This window comes from Apus apus, chromosome 5 (genome assembly GCF_020740795.1).
Source record: "Apus apus isolate bApuApu2 chromosome 5, bApuApu2.pri.cur, whole genome shotgun sequence".
Lineage (NCBI taxonomy): Eukaryota > Metazoa > Chordata > Aves > Apodiformes > Apodidae > Apus > Apus apus.
The window spans coordinates 59863564-59883429 of record NC_067286.1 but is presented as its reverse complement, the minus strand read 5'-3'; the positions used below and the strand labels follow the sequence as shown (position 1 = coordinate 59883429).

Genomic DNA, 19866 nt, shown 5'->3' with positions numbered 1-19866 from the left:
TTTGGATGAAACCAGACTAAATTGATTAAAGAGTCCAGGATTGGCTAAGGGTTATTAGCTGTGCATGATTGCTCATGGCCAGGACACAGCTTATAACTATGCAGCTTGACTGAAAACAAAAGTAATATTTTAAACAGCTGTCCTGGAACAAAAAATTAGAATGACAATATTACAGTAATAGCTGGAATAACTGGTTAGAGGAGTTACAAGAGAGACTAACTTTCCACCCATTCATGGGTTTACCTCCAGAGTGTGGCATGTGGCAGTACTAGTTGTTGGAAACTTTTCTTTTCTCCCCTGAAACTTTGATCGTTACTGTCACTTGCAGGAGGCAGCAGTTTTGAGCCTTTGTCCCCTACCCCAGGGGATGGCCAGGCTGACCTCAAGGAACCAGGTATCATCTCTAGGTCTAACTGTGCATTTACTGCAGCAGGCCTCTGTGCTGCAAGGGCTTTGATGCTCTTGTGAACTCAGCACGTGGACCTACTGGTCAGAGATGGGAGTGGCAGTCTTTCTACATCACTCTGAGACCTGGCACCAAAATTAAATCCTGGTGGGAGCAGAGAGATGCTGCTGTTCAGTTGCACCGGATTCAGACCTTGGGTGAAGCAAGAGCTGGTGTTGCTGCCATTAGCCAAATGGAACATCCTAGGGCCTTCTCTGCATGGAGCTTGCCATGTGTTGTTGAGAAATTGTCCATGTCTGCCCTTAGCTCCTCTGGTGGAAACGGCTGCCCTACGGACTTGCCAGCCTTCACAGGAATGAGAAGATTCTTGGCACTCCCCTTTTGTTGTGTTGTTGTGTTTTTTTGTAGGCACGCTGGTTTGAATCTAAAAAATCACAAGCTGTGCATTTGTGGGAAAAATACTTTAATCTGTTGGTCTGGAAATGCAAAATCCCCCTTTGTACTAGAGAGCCCTGAGGATTTTTCAAAGGTGCTCGACTTGATGGACAGGTGACTGTCAGGCACAATATGTACAAGAGGGACTGATTAATCCAGACACCGTATTTGGCTGAGAAAGTTGCTATTTGACCTGTTCAACAAAGACATGCTAGGGGGAGGTGCTACTGTATTAAATACAGTAAGATCTCACATTTCATAAGCATGATCTGTTAGGAGTTTAAGCAAGAAAAATTAAAAGAAATAACTGGAGGAATGTGAAAAAACAGCTTTAGCTTAATCCAGACTTTCAGCTCTTTTCACTGAACAGAGCCTTGGGAATTGCCTCCACAAATGACTGATTATATATGCAGTTCTGTTAATTAAATTTTAAAATTGTGTAGGAAGTAAAAAGATATAGCTACTTGTTTAATTAAGCTAATTAAGTCCCCAGGTAGCTTTTATATTTGCTTTATTCACTGCAAGTGTCTGGCTTGTTCTGTTTTTGAAGCCACGTCAGCATTGACATGGCTTAGAAAAAGGTTGTACTTCTAGGATGCTTACTTGTTGTGCCTGTGGGGAAGAAAGGACAGAACAGCAAAGGGAGAGAGGATGTTCTGGGCTCCAGGGTAAATGCAGTCATCTTTTGTCTCTGATCCAAAGACAATAAAAAGATTCCCACTGATTTCAGTGTACTTCAGATCTGGTTGTCTGTTGTGGGGAGGGAAAAAGTATTCTTATCTTGTCTTTGCAAAAATTAACGTTCATGCCAAGTGCAGTGTTGAGGGTGTCTCTGCATCCTGGAGGTCCACCTCATCTCCATTTTGGAGGGTGAGTGTCTCGCAGGCAGGCAGCCACCCTTGGGATCTGCCTCTTCCCATCCGGGCTGAGTCTTTCACAGAGGCATGCCTGGCTCCTTCAGAGTCTGACTGACTATACCTGCTCGTCGAGTCCAGTGGATGCTTCAGCTGGGTGTTGATATGTTGCCTGAAAGATTACCCTGCTTATGACTTTGTTTTCCAAACCTCTTCCATTGATGAATCATGCACAACCAGTTTGTATTACATGTGTGAAGGCGTGTGATTAAGAAGTCCTGTTTCGGTCTCCCCGCAACTGTTTGCTCCCAAACTAGCTGCGTTTTTTGTTGTTGTTGTAATGCAGAGAAGAGGAGTAAATCACACCTGCCTGGTTGTGGGGAACAACATTAGTACAGTCCTTTTCTGGAGAAGGTGTGTGAGGTGGTTGACTGGCGCCCCTCCTTGTGGGAAACCGATCCCTGGCAGCTCCCTTTGAAGTCAGGCGGGAGCTGCGCGATCTCAGCAAGTTCAGGCATGGGGCACCGTGTGAGTGGTTTGAATGAGGAGCAAAGTCCTCCTCAGCCCTGTGTTCAGCCTCACTGCTGAGTGTTGCATCTTGCAGGGGAAGCGTAATGAAACTGCGGCTGAACTCAGATGCGTCCGTACCTGCTCCTTTCCAGCTCCCTTGCCAAAATCCTCCAGCGTTTGTTTTTCTCTTAGGTATGGCTGGTGAGGGTCAAGAGAAGTTAAAGTGTATGCTTAGCTCTGGGCCAAAAATCCTGTGTTGTTCTTACAGATACAAAGGGGGTTCCTGAGCTCCAACAGTTGATCTTATCCACCCTTTGTGCTGGGGAGGACGTGCTGTCTTCCATTTCCTTCAGCTAGGAAAGAGCGGTGATTGAGGGCTTTAATACACTGATAAGCACACTTTCCTCTCCCAGTTATCTAAAACTTGGCCAAGTTAGCTTGAAAACAACCAGAAAGTCAGTATTTTTCCTCTCAGTTGTTCTCTGGGGCACCAGGCTGAGGACAAAAGCACCAGAGAGAAGGAAGGGTGATTACTGCTGTTGGGTTTAGTCCCAACTGGCAGCAGAGCCCCACATAACTGCTCACTCACCTTTCCCTGGTGGGACAAGGGAGAGAATCAGAAAGGTAAAAGTGGGAAAACTCTTGGGTTGAGATAGAAGCAGTTTAATAAGTAAGGCAAAAGCTACATGTGCAAGCAGAGCAAGACATGGAATTTGTTCCCTACTCCTCATGGCAGGCAGGTGCTCGGCCATCTCCAGGAAGGCAGGGCTCCATCACACCTAACGGTGACACAGGAAGACAAACGCCATCACTCCAATCATGCCCACCTTCCTACTTTTCTTCCTCCAGCTCTTACATTGCTGAGCAGGATTTCATGTGGTATGGAATATCCCTTTGGTCAGTTGGAGTCAGCTGTCCCAGTTGTGGCCACTCCCAACTTCTTGTGCACCCCCAGCCCACTCGCTGGTGGGCGGTGTGAGGAGCAGAAAAAAGCCTTGGCTTTGTGTAAGCACTGATCAACAACAGCAAAAACATCTCTGCTTTATCAACACTGTCCTCGGCACAAATCCAAAACATGGCCCCCTATTAACTACTAGCAAGAAAATTAACACTGTCCCAGCCAAAAGCAGCACAACTGTTCCGAGCTGTGTGTGCCAGTGGTGTGATGCTGCACACCAGCAGTTTGGTTTATTCAGAGATCAGTGTACCTCATAGCATTTGCAATCTCACACATGCATAAAAAATTGAACTTCTCCTTTGCTTCTCCCACTACAGCAGGACTTTTCCCACTGCAGTGCATCTCCTGCTCTGATATTGAACCTTCCAGGCAGAATTCTTTGATTGCCTAAAAGAAGTTATCCTGTGCCAAATAGATCTTGGCATTAGGAAAATTTTCTCAGTGCTTACTATACTTTGAATATTGTTATCAAGTACACAGAGATGGTTACGTTCCTGTATTGCTTATCTCATACCTTATGATAGAGCAGTTTCCCTTTGGCATAATCTGTGTTGCCTGCAGGCTGTTGAGTTTCTCTGAGCTTCTCCTGCTTTCTTTGAGAAAGAAGATCAGCATCAGCTGCATTGTTGACCTGAACTGATTGCATGGTCTGCTGTGGCCTCTAATGATTCTGTCAAAAATAATACCATGGCCCCTGCTTCTATATGAAGTCATACTTTTTTGCCTGTAAGCAGCCATGGTCAGTGCTGGGAAGAAAAGAAGCGAGAAGCAAAACTTGATGTATGACTGGTGCTTGTGTTACAGCCCCATTGCTGTTGTGAAGCTGGATCCCCAGGGTGTTGCTGATGCTGGGAGGTACCGGGTTCCCCGGAGCCTTGTCTGCAGCAGTCAGGGCTGGGCTGCCAGCCAGCTCCTGCTGGATAGGTTATCCCTTCCATGGCTGGAGGGCCAGTCCTTTGGCAGCTGCTTCCTTTGGAGGTGCTTGAATCTGAGTAAATAACAGAACATAGTGAGAAGTCCCCTCAGTCTGTGAAAGCAGGTGCTAGTGATGGAAGTTTTATTGTGACTGAAGGAGGGCTTACCTTAGGAGTTCCTCCTTTTGGGGAAGAAGCAAGTATCACACTCCTCATTTGAGGACATCTGGTTTCAGATGGTTCTGTGCATATTTCTGTGTGCCCAAACGTGGCTGCATTTGCTTGCTGGGTCACTAAAGCTATCCAGCAGTGTGTGCTGCTTCTGTAGCTGCACCACAAAGTGTGAAGGCTGCAGTGGTGTAGAACATGGGGACCCATGCTGCAAGGGTGGCTGAGGTTGGCCCTGGAGCCTGGGCTGAGCAAGCTGCTTGCTGTGCACACCAGCTCAGCTCGTGAGCATCGGTCTGGCTGCACGGGCGTTGGGGATTGTGGTCCAGAAAGTGTGAAGAGCTCACAGGAGTTAGTGCCACCAGCACAAGGGCCTTCCACCTTGTGTGGTGGTGGGATGGATTCATGAGATAGTGAGAGGAAGCACATCCCATCGGGTGGGTGTTGCTGTTTGGGAGCTGCTTGATCAGCTGATCTTGGGCAGGCCCATGGGAGGGCAGGTCTGTGGTCAGACATTTTCCATTCAGTTTTCTAGGTCAGAGATTATTTGCTGTTTCAGACACATTCCATGTATCTGGGAGTTATCTCAGGTACTGTGTTCTGTGTTGGCTGCTAGAGGTCAAATTTCATCTTTAAAGGAGAAGGAGATCACAGCAAATCTGAAAGCCAGACTTGTACCAGTGTTCATTAATTACATTGTATCTTATTTAATTTCATTGTATATTATCTTTTGTTGTTGTTGATACCAATTTAATATCAGGAAAACTCTTAAGACTCTGTGGGTTAATCTCTTGTATAGGACAAGATTTCACTCTTGGCCCAACATCCAGCAGGGTACCAATGTGCCAAAGTTTTCAAGCAGCTCCTGGCATGCTGGGGCTTCAGTCCTCATTTTGGAGCCTTTCAGCTGTAATTTTTCATTAGATCCTACTAACGTGTGCTGTGAGAAGATCTTGAGTGTAGCTAGATCCTCTTCATAGCGTGCTCTTGCACTGAGGTAGGATATGAGCACAGCTGCTTAGTTGACGTGGGTTATTTGACTAGTGTTTGGAGTCTTCAGAGGAGAGAGATGGTTTTATAACTGTCATAAATCTCCTGCTATTACTTGGAGAATGATTTTGTTTCTGTTTTGTAAGACTATGCTACCCTGGGCAGAGGAATCCCATTTGCACTGGTGGTGAGCAAAGCATGTCACGGTGTTCAGACCAGTTTTGGTTTGTGCCCTGTGTTGAAGGTGGGTGATGTTTTGTTGCATCTCCTGGTCTCAGCCCAGCTGCTTGTGTCATGACAAGCCTTTGCTTTTAAGACTTAACAAGGAGAGCAGGATCTGCTCTGTATCCCACCAGACTTCATATTTGTCAGAAGAAGGGAGGAAAGATCTTCTTTGTGACTGTGGAAGCAGGAGTCTAACGTATTGCTGTGTGTGGAGACTGGCAAAAAAAAATGATAAGCTCTGAAGAATTAGTTTGGAAACCCAAGTAAGTAGGATTTTCCTGTAAAATCTGAGTTCTTGGTATCCCGTAAATCAATTTGGGTGACTGTAAATGTATATATAATACAGATATTATAAATTTTTGAGAGAACCATTTATTTCCAAGGCTGCATATCTCTCCGGTGAACTGAAATTTAGGCAAGAATTGATGCATGGTATTGCTGGAGTTGATGTTTATTTAGGGAATGTCTTCCATATTAATGGAGACTGAGGCTGTTCAGACACAGCCAGTGTAGGAAGCAGCCCAAGAAAACATAAATATTAATATTGAGCCAAATCTAAATATTTAATTTAAATTTTCTCTGTGAGATTAATTTGTTTTTTTTGGTGTTGATTGTATTTGGTTTTTTTAGTGGAAAATATAGTGTCCATAAAATTAACTTTTTGATAGGATTTTCCAAAGCAGTTCTAGCTCCCTTGTTTTCTGTCTCATTGATAGGAATGTGTCACTTCTGGACTGTATCTGCAGTCACATGAAAAGGATGTTCTCTCATCCTTTTTCTGAAAATATTTGCTCTGCTCATCCTAACAAATTCCCAGTAGTTTAAAAACCAATTTCTTTACTTCTGCCATAAAGTGTAGGCCAGGGGAACTCACAGTGATGCTGTGTGCTGCCTCTGCTTCCTCCTCACTTAGCCCAGCAGATTGTTTTCTCTGGGTTCATGTTAGTGAAGCTGCAGTTAACATCCCTAGGAGCAGAGGTGCCAGCAGAAATGCTGCTACACCTTTACACTGCAGAGTCAGTCCGGCTTGGACACCTTCTTCTCCCACTTCCAGCTCTGCAGATACTCTATCCATTTGCAGCATGGCTGTTTGGCTCCTCTGTTAGATATTTAGAGTTCAGCTTTCTCTTTTACCTGTGTCTGAGTGTTATGCCCTGAAAAGCACTGGTTGGTGCATGGCAAGGTTTTGCAGGCCATGGGCAAATGTTGTCTGGCTTAGTGGTGGTCCATGCCCCTGCTCTGGGAGCTTAGGCTCATGGTTAGAGGTGTATTTGAATGATGTGCTCACTGGAGAAGAATCAAAGTGTTGGCAGGATACATCATGTGTTACCTGAGAAAAACTAGGGAGCCTGGGCTCATCATCCTTTCTTGAAGGACTGGGAAATATTTTTCTACTCTGCAGCATGTACACCAAGGCGTGTTCCATTTTGGGCACCTCTGTGGTGAAATTCTGTGCTGCTGACATGGAAGATGTGCTCCTGTTTCTGTCAGAGCAAGGAAGGGTGGCAGTACAATTACAGAGAGGGTTTGAATGATCACATTTAGTCATTCCCCCAGAGAGCTTTCTTTTCAGAATTCCTGTTCTGCATAGATTATCGGTTCCCACGAGGTGTGAAGCTCCTCTCTGCTAATTTTAACCTTGCAGCTTGGGAGTGTATGGGGTGATGCCTTGTTGGTTTTTGTTTGGTTTTGTGTTGGTTTTTTTTTCCTCTAAAGTGAGATTTCTGTGTGAAAGCCTGACTCAGAGTTCAGGGATCCTTAGCTGCCATTTTTGCTAAAAACTATCTGGTGGACAAACAAAAAACCCAACAACAACGAAGTCAAGACTTAAAAAAAAAAATGTAACTAAAAAAGAAAAATCTGTTCACCAAAAAATCAATACCTTCTTTCAAGGACAGGTTGACCAACACTGAAGTTGAATCCCTGATATCTAAAAGTATGTTCTGTAGCCCTAATTTAGGTTAAATGACAACAAGTCCTTAGGTAAAAGCACTGACAGTTTCCCAATTTCTGTGGTTTAAGGCCAAAAGATGATTTATGTAACAAATCAGCATTTACCCTGACACTGATGGAATTTAGAGAGACTGAAACAATTTCAATGGAATACAATATAATAGGGAGGAAATACCCATATCATTCACCAAACAGATATGAATGTATCTTCTCAGAGAACTGTGTGTGTAATGTTACTTCTGCTTCACTTACCTGACAAACTGGAACAGTATTAACCATATTTCTGGTTTTTTTTCTTTTTAATCTGTTTCCTCTAGCAAGTTTGAGATTGCTCAGCACTTCTAGGAAAAAGAAAGGAATCAAGTTCCTTATTTTTTATGGAACCCTGAATGCTGAACAATTTGAGCTGTGACTGCTTGATTTTTTTTTTTTTTTTTGGTCAAATTAAGGGGGTGTGTGAGAATATATAAAGAACTTCAAATATTGACAAATATTGGCAAAATTTATCATGTGAAACTCTGAGAAGAGTCTTTGCCTTGGAAAACAATCTTCTAACATTTCCTTTACTTTTTCAGGTGGATTTGGAGCCAGAAGGCAAAGTGTTTGTTGTCATAACTCTTACAGGCAGCTTCACAGAAGGTAAGAGAATTATTTTGGCTTGTTTTCACAATGAGCTGGACTCTGGTGTGTACACTTGCCATCAGTGACGAAGCAGTACATAAGTGGATGGCATTCTTCATGTGGACCACGTGCTGTTGTGTGCTGGAGACCTCTTGAATGATGGTGGAAACCTGGAAGGGGCTGTTTGTAATGGCTCACACTGTGTGTGTGCCCTTTGCTCTGCTGTCTTGTCTGATCTCAGATCCAGGGAGCCAACTCCAGCCTGTTCTGGTTTATTTATCTCAAGTTGTCCTTCAGATAAAGGACAGATAATTGTTTCTGTCACTTGTACTTTTCACCTGAGTGCCTCTTGGAGAGCAAGCTAAGGAGCATGCAGAGCATGTTTAAAATAGCACATATTTAAAACATCTGGGTGATTTTTATTCCATAATGATTCTCGTTTACTTCTAGTGCATTTCTGTTTCCTGGGTTCACTCTGCACAGGAAACTCAGAAGGCTTTGAGTGTGACAGCTGCCTTGAAAAAGTATCTGGACTGATATTTTTCTGTAACTATCTTTTATAGTGCATTGTTTTTAATTTCCCTCTTGTTTACCATGATGCTAGCTATAAGTATGGATGAGCTTTGCTGGAGAAACCCAGGAAATCTGGGAGGGGGCTCTGAAAAAGGGTATTTTCTTCAGACCTACACCATCATTCTTATTTGTTTTAGCTGCAACCTCAAAGTGCATTTATTGGGAGTGTTTTCTGTACAGAAGCCAAGAATCGAGGCAGGATCTGCTCTGCTGTTACCTGCAGCCTGGGAGAGCTGGATTTTGAGTGCTTTTTCTTGTTCTGCCCCAGAAACTGGTTGCTGGGCACAAAGGCTGTTGTGGGGACTGTGGCACAGGCAGCCCACCCTGCCATGCTCTGCAGGAGACACGAGAAGGGTGCCAGCTGGAGGGGTGCTTGCTTTAAGGGTAACGGGGGAGCTCTGTTCTCCTGCCCAGCAGCTCCCCTCACTCACACCTTGTCCTGGGTGCCCAGGCCTGTCGATGCCCTTGCCTTTGTTTTTTAAATACAGGTTTGAACACAAGCTTGTGCTTTACTAGGATGCTTTTGGGGAGCTGTCTTGCCCTTGCTGACCCAGCAGCCTCATATGTGTTGGGGCCCAGGCAGCTGCTTGGTGGGGAGCTGATGTATCAGAGGAGCTGGTGAAGCTTTTGGTTTTCTTTGGGAGGTTTACAGCCCAGGAGTGCTCTGCTCCTGGCAGGGTAGCTGTGATGCTTTAAGAATTTGAGCCCGATCCAGTCTGTTGTCAGCTGAGCCACACCTGAGGGCCCACCAGGGGTTTGTACAGAGATGGTGTCCTCCTCTTCAGCAGCACCCTCAGCCCCATGGTGTGGAATTGGTGGGAGGGTTTGCAGACATTGTTCTCTTTGTGCAGCTAGGAACCATGAGCTGTACTTCCTGCTTGCAGGAGGTATGTTAGGAGGGAGACATGAACAGAGAGCTGAGCTGGGTTTGATTCCTAAGGAAATGCATGTTCTGGGAAAGATGGAGAAGATGAGGAGAATCACCCTGGCACTGTGGCAGTGCAGGGAAGACCAGGATTAATTTTTCCTGTGAAGTTTCCTTTCCATGTAAAGCTGGGCAGAGCATCACTAAAAACTTTAGTTCTTTATCTGTCAGGTAGGAATATGTGTGTTTCTCTGCCCGGGTGTCAACTCTGGGATCTGGGAACTGCTCTCGTATTTATCCATATGTAAGATGTTAGCAGATGATTTACCTTTTCTCCTCTAGGGACATGCTCCCTATAACTGTGCTTTGACACAATGATTACTTTTTCAAGTTATTTTGGGAAAAGCTGTTGGGAACAGGGAGAGTGCAAAGGTGTGCAAGGGGGTTGTGTTGGACTTCTTTGCATGTTCAGAGGTCACGGCACTTGGGCAGAAATACGGGTGAAAAGGGTATTAGAAATTGCTTTCATTGCTTACGGTACAGCTGATGATGGAGAGAGTGTTGTACTGAGATAAAGAAATAAGAGGGCTTTTACTGACCAGCATACAAGTTTGTATCCAGACCAAGCATGTCATCCTTGGCCATTTAAAACAGGGATGAGCAGGAATGGTGGGCTTCAGCATAAATCCAAAGTGTGGTTCAGACTCATGCTGGTGGCTAAGCATTAAACCATGTTGCTAGCAAGGTCTCAAAGGTGAGAGATGGAGAACTCTGATGTTTGTAACAGTACTGCTTTCTGAGGAAAATGGAAAATATTGGAAATAATCAACTTCTCTTTTCTCTGTCCTTGCTGAGGATGTGTGGACTTAAAGAACAGGAAGATCAAAGACAGCTCTTGGGTTTTTTCTTGACTGGTTAGTCCCATGTATGGTCACATTTAGTGTTCCCAAGAATAGACATAATCCAGCCTGAGTGTGGATACTAACTTCTTTCAATCCTTGGATAGTGGAGGCATTGTTCAGGAAGGGGCTTCCTTCTGAAAAGCATTGAGGTCTCTTTCATAACGTCGTGTTTTATTCTATTTTTTTATTTCCTGCAAATGTGGAGGCTCAGAATTGTAGCTAAAATTTAAGTTTTTTCTGGAAAGGAATCTGAGAATAACTCACAACTTGAAAGCACAAAAAGTGGCTTCCCTCTTGTTTGTCCTGATCTGGGGAGCAGCCACAACCACATCCTCCCTGCTAGTTATGGCCAACGTGGCAGAGTCCGCCCGAAGGCTGCGTGTGTCTGTGGGTGTGCAGCAAACACTGCTGCCTGGGTTAGCAGTTCACATGAGACCCTGTCAGGGTAGCAGCTACACCCACGTGGGGCTTCAAACAATACGATATTTAGGACTTCTGACCATTGTTAAGTGTGGAATTGCGGTGCGTTTCCTGCTCTGAAAATCAGAGAGTCACTGGAGTTGCGAGGTGCCTCTAGAGATCATCTGGTCCAACTTTCCTGCTAAAGCAGGATCCCCTGGAGCACATTACTCAGGACTGCATCCAGGCAGGTCTTGAATATCTCCAGAGAAGGGGACTCCACAACCTGCCTGGATAGCCTGTTGCAGTGCTCTGTCACCCTCATAGTAAAGAAGTTTTATCTCGTGTTTGGATGGAACTTATGTTCCAGTTTATGCCTGTTGCCCCTTGTCCTATTGCTGGGCATCACTGAAAAGAGCCTGACTCCATCCTCCTTAGACTCACCCTTCAGCAGTATTCACAGACCATCAGGAGGAGGGCAGTATAGAAAACATACAGCTGGAAAGGGAGTAGTCCTTTGTAGGTTCCTATTTGGCTCTTCTGTCCATCAGTGCCAAGCTGCTGTGTTGAGGCAGGGAAATACACCTGTTTCACATGCTAAAAATAAATGTCATTTTTCAAGAGGAGGAAGGAATGAAGCAATAGGAAGCCAGGCAGGTCTAGAGAAATTATTCCTGCCTATCTTTATTTTCTCTGGTGGATGTATTTGTTGCTGTGCTAAGCTATACCTGATTGTATTAACTCCCCCTATTCAGCTGACATTTCCTGGGTAAAGTGACTAGTGAAAAATTAAAATGAAAACCTCCTTACCCTGGGAGGAGATTACCTGTCCAAGCATGGCTGTGTCTCTGCTGGTGGTGCTGGGTCCTGGCACCCAGCTGGGGTAGGAGGGAAGCACGCTCTCCTCCCTCTCCCTCTTTGATCTGAGAGCTGTTTTCAGTCCAAGCTATTTTAGAGAAAGTGAGGACTGAGTTCTGCCAGGCTTCAGGCATTGCTTAGGGATTCTTTTACCCCACCACCTCCCTTGTGCAAAGGATTTTATTCAGTCTTTCCTGGGTTTTCTTTAACCCTGTCTGATAATGGGATTTCTCTTTCAAGTCAGCAAAATAATTATTTCTCTTTAAATTTCTCTTTTAAATTTCATTTTAATCTGAATATTACTAGGTTTTTGTTGCTGATAGTGTCTTTAGCATTTCTTAACCTCTCTTTCTTTGTGTCTCATTGCCCCTTTCTCCTTTAAAAAAACACATATGTGGCTTCCCAAGAACATGACACACATTTCCAGCTGAGGAGCTGAGGATGTGACCAAGGAAAGCTGTAGCTGTCAGAAGGCATTTCAGCTCTACCCAGCTCTGAGGACTACAGGAGTTGTTGTTTAGCTGAAGTGTTGTGTTCTGCCTCCCTCCCTATGATGATCCATGTGCATACCAGGATCTCTGAGATAATCCACAAGATCTCAACTTTGTTTCAAGACTCCTTGGAAAGGAAAAAAATCTGATTTATTGCTTTCTAAAATAGGTAGTCCTCTGTGGGATATAAAGTTCCCTAATGTTCCTCTTCTCCTAACCTTGGCCATAACCATTTCCAAGTGGACAGCTTCCAAATGGAGTTGTCTGCCTTGCCAGTGCTGGGCTTGCCCTGTCAGGAAGACACCACTGACTGGTTGCTGTTGAGGTTCTCCAGTGTGATATGCCTGAGTACTGCTTCTCTGTGCCTTCTCACAATGTCCTCTAGGTCCCCCTGGCTCTGATTGAAGGTGACTTGGTGCTCTGAGGAGGCTCTGTCTTTGAAATTAGTGGTGTTCATAGCAAGTGACTCTGATGCTACCAGGGCACCCCATCAGGTGTTGCACAGTTGATGTCAGTGGCATGAATTCAGACCTGCTCTCCACTACTTGCCTCTCTCTGCTGGTTTCAGCTGTGAAAGGGCAAACTTTCTTCTTGGGCAGGTGTTGACTGATTTCAAAGAAAAAGCTCTGTAGTGAGTATGAGTCCTGTTGTTGGTCCTTCTGGACAAGCTTGTGAGAAGTTAGTTGAGATACTCAAGAGCAGGTGATTGTGCATGGGTCAGGGTGTTTTGCTGCAGTGAGGCCAGACTGGGCATCCAGAAGCCCCAGGCAGGTGCCTGAAGGATGGCATGAACTTCTCTCCCTTGCAACACTGCAGTGCCAGAGCAAGCTGAGTCCCCTCACAGCTTTACCTGCAAGGTCTTGCTGTGCCCTCAGTTTGCCACCTCTCTTGCTATTTGCTCTTTTTAATTTTAAGCAAAGCAAATGAAATTTAAACAAATTAATTATTTGACAGAATTAATGAATGAAGCAAGTCCTGTAGAAAACAAAGTGCTACTATTTTAGTGCTTTGAACTCTTGCAACTTGCCCCCTTTTTTTAATGTTGTCACTCAAAGTGGTAATTTTGGCTTGAAGTTCAACTTTAATTTCATCGTTGTGAGGTAAGTTATGGTTGTTTCTTTTCTTTCAGCTTCAGGAAAGACAAAGACATATTTGAGTTCTGGGCAAGAAATAGAACAATGGCAATACTGAAAAGCCAAGTGACTTGGTAGAGCAGATACAGCACCCATTGCTAAATGTTTAATGTTGGTAGAGTTTGCAGCAGCAAAGAAGCCTGAGCCTGCTTCTAGAGCAGGAAATACTTCTCTGATTTGCAACTGTCACCTCATGTTTGGGATGGTTTGTTGTCTTGCACAAAGACTCTTGGTCCTTTGCTGCTGTTTTTCTTAGAATATGTTTTTCTGACCTGAAGTGGCTTTTATCTTAAGAAATAGCATTTCCTCAGACAAGCACCAGTCAAGGTCTGCAGCCTTAAAGTCTCAGATGGTGCATGGGCACAGTTGTGCTAAGCAGGTGCTTGCTCTATTCTGTAATACAGCTCCTCAGCCCCAGAAAACTTCAGTTTAAAGATACATTATTAGGCTCCTGCACAAGAGGGAGAAAAAAACCATATATTTACTGGTCCTCTGTAAACTGCAATGACTATTTCCAGCTTGTTTTTTTATAGTAAAGGGAATAATTATGAAACCATTATATAATAATGACGAAACTATGAACCAGGAATGAGAAATGCCCTGTTCTTATCCTTGGCTAGTTGGGCCACTCTTCTGTTTTAGATTACTAGCTAAAGCAGAATCTGAAGGCATCTGGTAAACACTGTCCAGAGAGCCTCCTGATCTTTATAGGCAACATCAGTGCAGAATCAGAAAATGAAAATTTTTCTATCCTTGGTTCACAGTCTAAGAACCTGGAAGGCTTCAGTGTCTAGCCCCAAGTCCTGTGTGGCAGAGAGCAGCAGGAGACATTTTTTTTATCCCTCTATTTTTTTCCAGTGCCCACACTTTTCCTAATGCTTTACACTTGTCACACATGTGCATGCTACAGGCAAGGGTTTTCCACATGCACTCCATGTTGGTTCAACTCTGCATTTCCAGATGGAAATAGATCAGAACAGTGTTGAATTCCGTGGGGCAGAAAAGACACCCTAAATGCACCCTGGAGAAGATTGAGCCCTCACAAAGACCAGGAGTGTGGTCTACAGCTGCTGTGCATCTCTGAATGGGAGGCAGGTGAACTTCAGTGAATCCCCCGACTTTGCTGGAAGATGCCACTTGGGTTAAAAAGTAAAAGGCAATTCCAGAGGCTGATCTTGAAGTCCTGAGCAGGTATTGCTCTCCTGCAGGTCAGACTCTGCAAACCTGCACCCCAGTGGAGGTGTGTCAGCCAAGCCAACAGGAGCAAGAGCGGCCCTATCCTTGTCGTGAAGCATCTGCGAGTTAAACACAAGATGGCAAAGCTTCTCAGCAACTCTGAAGATTTTAGGGGGAGAATTTAAAAATCAGAGAGACCGTGAAAAACCTCTTGGAGATCCTTTTCACAGGGCGTTCCAAGAAATGCCCTTTGGGCTGTGAGTTGCCATTAGGAGAAGGGGCTGTCCTGCATCTTCCCCAGAGCTGCTTTTCACTTGCCCTGTTCAAGCTGACAGTGACATGAGAAAGGGTCACTGTGGTGAGAGACAACCCAGCTTTGGAAGATAGACCAAGTGGATGAACTTGGGAATAATGAATAGTTATTACTGTTTATGGTTGGAGGATAGTGTGAGGAATATTTTTTTAAAATTCATACCTTCATTTTTTGCACCCTGGCACTCTGGTATCTCATATCTGCCTCTCCTCCACTAAAGAAGAAAAAAATAAAAGACAAAGCAGGTTTGGTAAATTCTGAACTTGCACAGGAAAAAGGATTTCAACAAGGGAGAACAAGCAAATAAAGCTGTTTATTCCTAAAGGCTGGAAGATCTAGACCCTGGGAGATGAGGTGGTTTGCTTGGTGTTACGAAGAGTTTCTAGTGCAGTCAGGAGGTGAACAGCACCCCAGCCTGCTGCATATCCACAGGACCATTTTTGCTTCTTGGAAGGTGATCCATGTGAGCTCCACAGCTATCTCAGTGTGTCTAATGCTGAGAGGGTTCAGCAGGAATTCACGACTTGCCAAGATCTGCCAACTGCTTAGAAATCCAGAGATGTAAAAATGCAACAAACAGCAATATCAAGGGTTAACTTGACTTCCTCAGTGGGCTGTGTTTTGTCTGGGCTCTGAAACCTAGATATAAATATGCAAGCTTGCAATCTGCTCTGCGATTTTGGTGTTTGTGGCTGTAATGAGGAACAGAGATTTTAGCTTTATTTTAATGTGATTCGTGGAAGAAGTGATGGTGCTTCTCAGAGGAGCTTAAATCTATCTACTTGGCCTTGCAGGAAGACAAATGTGGGCTGGAAAGAGCAAAGCACAGAGCCTTTGGGGGTTGAGACTGTGATCCTGTGGCCAGGGATGGTGGTAGAATCCCTGTCCCCAGCTGTTGAACCCTGTACTGGGAGGTGCTGTGTCTATGCCATCTCCCACCCATTGCAGTAGGGCATGTGGATGATGCCCTTGACTGGGATGAAGGAGGGGGTGGGGTGAAGACTCTGGACCTCACAGCTCCACCTGAATTTCCCTAGTCCACAATTTGCGAGATACCTGACTGATGAAGTAGGTGAGTGACTGTCCAAAAGCTCCAGTAGTTTACCTAGGGTCACCCTGTAAGTCTGTAGCAGAAACTGGAGGGGAAAAAAAGCACCAGTAAAACCACACTTTTTTTTTTTTAAACTTCTCCACCAGCTACTAAATTAGGTTGTGTCCTATTTAATATCCATGTGTGTCAACACTGGCTGCAGGAGGAGACTCCTAATTTAGGTGGTACCACCACAGGTGAGGGTTTTTCTAGTGTTGGACATCCAGAAGTCCTTGTCACTTGGCTGCTGTGTGGGGCAGTGGTGGGCTCAGTCCATGAATAGATCTGCTGGACCTGTTGGCATTGGAGGATGTGGAAGGTTACAAGATGCTGTTGTGGCACAGTGCTTAATTCCCTCAATTTGCCTGAAAGGTGTTCATGCATCATTAGAGCTTGTGAGGGGCAAACTTCCCTTGGATCCTGCAGACACAAGGGGAACCAGCAGCATCAGTCTGCTGCTTGTTGGGGATGTTGTGGCAGTTGATTTCTGTACCTCACTGGTGCAGGGCAAAATCTCATTGATAACCAAGCAGGACAGGGTCTTTGGCCTTAGGTGACCTGGTATGGAGACGTAGAAAGCAGAGCTTGTCCTTTAGTGGTGCATTTGGTGGCAAATCCTCATGCTTGCAGTTTATATGCCCACGTTTTGGGTTCTTCTGAGTATGCCCAGCAAAAAAATGCTAAGTTTCCTGCTCAGCTGAAAAAGGTTAGGTTGTTTTTTGTTGGGGTTTTTTTATTATTTTCTGGCGTGCTCCAGATTAAATGATTCATTTGTTTTCCAGAATGAGATGCTGGATCAAAATACAGTTTTGAGCAAAGAGATCCTTATGTTGTTTTGCCAGGGCAGCCTCAAGTTTGGCAGAGGAGGGTGGGGAAGGGATAAGAGCCTGTGCTGCCTCTGTCAGCTTTCTGCTGTCTTTGGGAACATCTATCCATTTCTGATCTTCTGGGAAAAATTGTATGAGATCAGCATGGCCTTTGAGAACTGTGGACACCTCCTGCTCTGAGCAGGTTGCCACCTTGGTGACTGTTTCTCCTGGCAATGCTGACACCGTTGGTAGCTGCAGGTATGAGACTGAAGTGGTTTCATAATTAAGGGTAAATCTGTCTAAAAAAGATGCTCTCAGGTTTTCTTTGGGCTGGCCTCGTGTGGAGTGAGTTCTGTTCTGGCTGGACTGGAGAGCTGAGCAGGGGTGAGAGTGCAGCAGGGGTGTGGGGTGGTTTGGGCCAGATCCATCCTCTGGTTTAGCTCACAGTACTGGCCTGGGGTGCTGTGGCAGGGTGGAAGGCAGGAGGTCTGGGTGAGTGAGTGTCCTGCTCTTCATGCCCCGTCTGCTGGGACACAGGGCAAGGACAATGAATGGTGAAAACACTGGGTAAAGTTACTTGGAGAAGGAATAAAGCCATAAGAATCTGGAAATACAGAGAAGAAATAGAAGAAGACATAGAAAGGATGTAGGAGACTGAGCTGGGGAGTGGTGATGGGTGGGTGTGGGCTGTAAGAAGCTGTAAGGAAGAAGCTTAAAGAAGCTCAAAAAATTGAAGGTGGGAAGGGGAGAATATGGACAGATGAGTGGTAGAGGAGCTGCAGGTGCCGAGAGAAGGCTGCAGCAGAAGAGTTGTGACCAGCAAAGCCCGTTTCCTGCTAGAATCTGGAACCAAGTTTTTACTCCCAGAATCTCAGCTCTTTTCTGCCGTCTAGCTGTCAAACTGGTTGAGTAAGTGTGGCTGCCTGTTGCTAGTAGTGGCTCTGCAGAGCACTAACAGTTCCCCTGCTAGTGCTGTCCTCTCTACCTGGAGTTTTGTGTCTGAGACCACAGCTGTGTTGGGGAACCAGGACTGTGGAGTGGGACGGGGAACTGGAGCAGCTCCAGTTTCCAATGATAGTTATTGTTTAGAATACTGAAGAAATCATCTTAAAACCAGAAACCTTTTCATTTGAATGATACCACTAATGTTAGAAAAATGAAACTCTGAAAAGTCAGGAAATGCTGTATTTTTATGGCTAAAATTTGTGCTTCCTACATACTCACAATGCAGACTTGCGGATCTGCAAGAACAAAGGCAGAAAGACATTTCTTCTCCATCCTGCCCAGCTCAGACTACTTCAGTGGTGGGGGAGGGACCTGGGGCCTCAGTCTGGTCCTGTGCATATTTTTACCTGCATTGTCTCTGGACCTGTATTCCACCTGTGAATGTAAGGTGGGAAAAACAAGCCCTCTTCAGAGAGGCTCCAGTGTTGCATCCAAAAGTGCTGATGATAACTTGCACATCAAGGGCATCCCACGCCTTCCCTATCAAGGCATCCTGTGTTCCTACAGCCACAGAGAGCTGAGTCCAGCAGCACACATGGCTTTGCTCTGGGCTGTGCTGTATGGAGGAGTGTAGGGCCTGGATGCCAGGGACACGAAGCCTGCACAGTGAAGTCTGGCTGATTTTCCTCCCAGATTGCTTTCACACCCTGCCTTGTGCCAGCACAGCTGTTTGGGGGGTGCATGGCAAACCAGATCTGGGAAGTGATCTAGCTGGAAAATGATGATGTGGAAGGAAGACAGGGTGCTATGGGGAGGGGGGGGAAGGAACTGCTTAAAATGGTCTAAGGGCTGTTGTGAGCATCACATTGAGTCTGGCTTTCATCACATGTCGTATGGGCCTAAACAAATTCCCTCCCCACGTGTTCCTTCTCCGTTGAGACACTGGGGGAAAAAAAAAAATAATGAGAAAAGGCACAGGTTTAGGTGGAGAAAGTGCTGCTGGAGAAAGTGACTTTCTTTCTGCTCACCTACCTCTGCTTGTTAATTGATAGGAGTGAGATGGGAGAGCCTGTGGGGAGGTAGAATATGTACTTATTACTGCTACTCTTACACTGGGTGGAGAGGGCCACACATTTGCAAGAATAGAATTGGTTGGTTGGTGGTGCTGGTGGCTGCTGCAGAGCTGGTGAAACCACAGGGTCCTTCCCTCTCTCCACAAGCAAAGAGATCCTGAGCCAAGGCAAGCACCACCCTCTCCATGTGGCACCCAGTGTTTTTAAGATTGCATTTGTATGGATTTGGTACATCTGCTTTTGAAATCTCAGAAATGGAGGAATATGTATTGCAGTGTGAAAGCCTTGTTGGGAGGAGATGAGGAAGGGAGATGGTCAGGTCTGGCTACGTTAGCTGAATGGGAAGCTGTCAGGGCAGCTGTGTTTTCCAAACACACCACTCCTCCTGGCCTGCAGCCCTTGGGAAATCCCTGTGGGAGATAATAATAATGATCTGCTGGCACTAGGAGGAGTGTGGTGCATGGCAGAGCAGTTCTGATCTGTGCCATCTGCAGAGGTGTTTTAGGACAGGCTGTGAAATGAAGCCAAGTGCAATTGCTGACTTGAGCCCTGAATATTTCCTTGCTGCATTACCATGGGGACTGTCTTGATGGGAAGAAGGTGCTGCTGCCTTTTGGCAGGTGTCTTCATGGTAGCAATAAGTTTGGAATACAAAAGGCTGAATTTATTTTTTTCAACAGATGCTTTGCTGTGGCAGTGTTTTGCTCAGCCCGTGGTGTGTGGGAATCTGCATGGGAGAGTGACATGGTAAACAACCTGCTTTTTAAGGCTGTTGCAATTAGAGAACTTCAGCAAGCTGCCACATGGAGATATGGAGAGGACTGAGGGATCAGCTGTGTAATCAGAGCTGAGTATGTAGCTGGACCACTTGAACTGGGTCTGTGTGACTGTTGGGTGACCACTCGACCAGGTGTTGCAGGGTGGTGATTCAGGTGTTGGTCATTCTCCCAGTGAACACCAAGCCAGTGCACCTGCAGGGATTGGGGAAAGGCTGAGACATCACACAACAGCAGTCAGAGACCCCAACATCTGAAAAAGGGGAGTGCTTAACTGGTCCTGCTTAATTAGCTCTCCCAGTTAGTTTTTTCCTGACCATATTCCAGTTGTGCTTTGGGTTACAATTGGCTTTCCCACTGAGAGCTGCAGTGCCCATGGTGAGGAAGGCTGGAGATTTTGTCCTAGGGCTGCTGGCTGCTGGGTTAAGG

General features: G+C 45.4%; 1 protein-coding gene across 1 annotated transcript in view; it reads left to right on the top strand.

The window, feature by feature from the left end:
- The window catches only part of PRKCH (protein kinase C eta), a 118162-nt gene that overhangs the window by 20057 nt on the left and 78239 nt on the right, over positions 1 to 19866 (top strand). The window contains exon 2 of the mRNA XM_051621887.1: positions 7989 to 8052. Within this exon, the coding sequence (XP_051477847.1) occupies positions 7989 to 8052 (64 nt within the window). The remainder of the gene's footprint in view (positions 1 to 7988; positions 8053 to 19866) is intronic.